Source organism: Primulina huaijiensis, chromosome 15 (assembly GCF_012295235.1).
Source record: "Primulina huaijiensis isolate GDHJ02 chromosome 15, ASM1229523v2, whole genome shotgun sequence".
NCBI classification, from domain to species: Eukaryota; Viridiplantae; Streptophyta; class Magnoliopsida; order Lamiales; family Gesneriaceae; genus Primulina; species Primulina huaijiensis.
This window is the reverse complement of record NC_133320.1, coordinates 3,265,687-3,268,621: the sequence shown is the minus strand read 5'-3', so window position 1 is coordinate 3,268,621 and position 2,935 is coordinate 3,265,687. Positions and strand designations below refer to the sequence as shown.

The window sequence follows — 2,935 nt, the reverse complement described above, 5'->3', positions numbered from 1 at the left end:
ATTTTCGTGGAGATCACTAGTGATAGGTTTTTGTGTAAACGATTTGGTTTTCTAGTGATTAATTTTTGCCATAAGGCACCGCACAAGTATTTATACTTGTGCATATTTAAACTTGTTCATCTATTTATTTAAAGTCGATTTATGTTACAAAATTTAATTTTCCGCTGCATGTTGTCAGAGATGTTGTAACATCTGGCACAACATTTAATTCTGACAAAACACGAATTTGCAACTTATACTGATTTGGTTATATTAGATATATTTTATTATCTGTCGAACACCACAATTCCTTACGGCCTAAAATAAATTGATTTATTGAGATTCAAAATGTCTTGGTACAAAAAACATGTCAAACAGTATATTAGCATCTTTAACGATGTTCTGCTATGAAGAAAACAAAGTATACATGGCATAACCTTTTTCTTACACACATTCCTCGGCAAAACCACCAATTTCTATACAAGAAAATCACAGAAAAAGTTAAGAACATTTGAAACTCAATCACAACATATCGGACACCGTATAAGCCCATTTTCATTGCAATCGGGACATTTATGAAAACCACATTCGTGCTCGACTCCATCTTCGCCATCGTAGAATATTTTACAGCTCCCCGAACAAGTCTCGCACGGCACAAATCTTACATCTCCACAAGCTTCACAAATGTCACCACTCCCATTACCTCCTCCTACTCCATCATCTACCATTTCACAACATTCGAGTATCTTTTCGAGCTTCCCCTCCTCGTGCAACTGCCGTATTTCCTCAGCCCCACCGATATAATTTGTGCCGACGAAAATTCTAGGCAGGCCACTCCCACCATATCTGTCTCCTAACAATTCTTTCAACTCCTCCTTGAACCCCGAATCCATGGATACGTCTCTCTCATCAATCTTGACTCCTAATCCCTTTAAAATCATTCGAACATGACAGCAATCCTCGTATGTCTTTCTCACGCCTCTTAGGCTCGTAAAATACACAATCACCTTGTCTGTACCACGTTGCACGACCTTGTAACCCGAACCAAAGCTATTCGCATTCTTCTCATCTGATGCTTCCAATGCACAACCCAATGGGTGGAGGTAAAATGAATTGTCAGATGGGAGCTGCTCTTCTAGTGCCCTTCTGAATGAAGCAATCATTTCAGGATCAAATTCAGATACAATTGAAGCATCGTTCGAGTTCGAGTTCGAATTGGAATCACCATCGGCCAAATCTAACCACATTGGCTTAGGCGAAGCATTGCCTTTCTCCTTCACATTTTGAGTTGGTTGATCATAAATCGAAGATAAGCTAGAGTTGAATGGAAGGTGAAATGAAAAGCTACGAAATTTAGTGGCCGACCTAAGAGGACTGTTGTCCTCAAGACCCTCCATCATTTCCCAAGCATTGATCATCTCCGGCTCACCAGGAGGGGTTCTAACCGGAGTTCTAGGGACGATTTTCGGGATTTTCCCGTCGATCATTTTGGACCAAGTCTTGGCCTCAATCATCCCCATTTCAAATTGCTCCCTGGTTGCCTTTTCTTTATTGATTCCTCCACTTTCATACACTGCCTTACCACCATCGATACTGTGATTCTGATCCAAAGAAACCTTGTTGTTGCCTTTATCTTCGATAATATGATTCTGAATCGACGGATCAAGCCTCAAGGAACCCAATGTGGATGAAGTAAGAGCCACCACATGGAGGCTATCCCCCGTCCTTCCAGGATGGCGGCGCGAGTAAATCGAGTAGCTCCGCCTCTCGGGCGAATACGACGCCTTGCAATTGTGGCATACTTTTTCTTTGGACGAAGCACAACCCATTTTCCAGATTCAATGATCAATACCAAAGCCTGGTAAAACTTTTACGAAAAGTGAGCACACGCACACGACAGCAAACGTAAAGCACCTCGAGTGTCGGAGCAGAGAAGGAATTGGAGTGGACTAGCGGAACATTCTCAAATGAATGAGCTTGTCAGCAAAATGGATTGCTTGGGGATTCCAAGATTTCAAAACTCCAGAAATCTAGTAATAGCTAAATAAATGGGAACAATTTGGGTCTGCTTCTCTAAAACATAAGTATCACAAATAAAATAGTAATAAAGAGATAAAATAGCTTAGACCAATTGACGAAGACAGAATTGGCTGCAAAACATGGCACTGAATGACGGATTCTTCGAAGAACACCAACTCGAAGCTCGTAAAATCATCTGTCAAATAAAGACCACCAAAATCTGAACGGTCGGAGGAATATTAACAAAACTACAACTGTTGGATAACAAAGAGCCCTGATTTCAAGAACACAAAGTTGACCCCCCCCAACTCTCCCAAGGGAAATTTGAATCTGTGGAGAAAGAATAAAACAACCGCACGATTACAGAGAGAGAAAAAAAAGACCCTTTTTCTCTGTAGCTTTTGCTTCACCAAAATCTCGCTTTCTCCCCTTTTCTTTTAATACATACGGGAAATGGATCAAATTTTAAAAGAAAACATCCAAGAAAAGATTTCAAATTGGAATGAGCGGTATACAGTAGCAAATTCGAAAACCGAAAACCCCTTGTTTATGAATGGAAATATGTTAGTTACGCTAGCCTTTTAACTAGGGAGTGCGAAAATGTATTATTAGAGTTAGTCTATGTAGATCGAGATAATTTTTCTCTCTATTTTAATTTTATTACATTATGTCGGTTCTTCACATTTTATGACATTTGACAAATGACGAATATTTGATTTCATGACGGAGATAAAATAATCCGTATTATTATTGTATGCGTAAAAAGGAAGAAAAAAGTCGGCAACGCATGAATTATTGCTTGAGTGGCTCAAACTCCGCACAAATGTATGCAGGAGTGCTCTCGCACGAACATAATGGCATATTCAAACTACAAAACTAACATTTTTTTATTTGTTATAATATTATTGATCATAAATATGTGTTGTTTTCCTTTCAA

General features: G+C 39.3%; 1 protein-coding gene across 1 annotated transcript; it reads right to left on the bottom strand.

Moving 5' to 3' along the window:
* Positions 1-307: 307 nt before the first annotated feature.
* Positions 308-2,558, bottom strand: LOC140958614 (uncharacterized protein At3g28850-like). The gene is made up of 2 exons (XM_073416129.1): positions 2,382-2,558; positions 308-2,194 (listed from the first exon to the last, which is right to left on the bottom strand). Exon 2 carries the CDS (start codon positions 1,806-1,808, stop codon positions 498-500), a length of 1,311 nt encoding a protein of 436 aa, XP_073272230.1. The 5' UTR covers positions 1,809-2,194; positions 2,382-2,558; the 3' UTR covers positions 308-497.
* Positions 2,559-2,935: the final 377 nt, after the last annotated feature.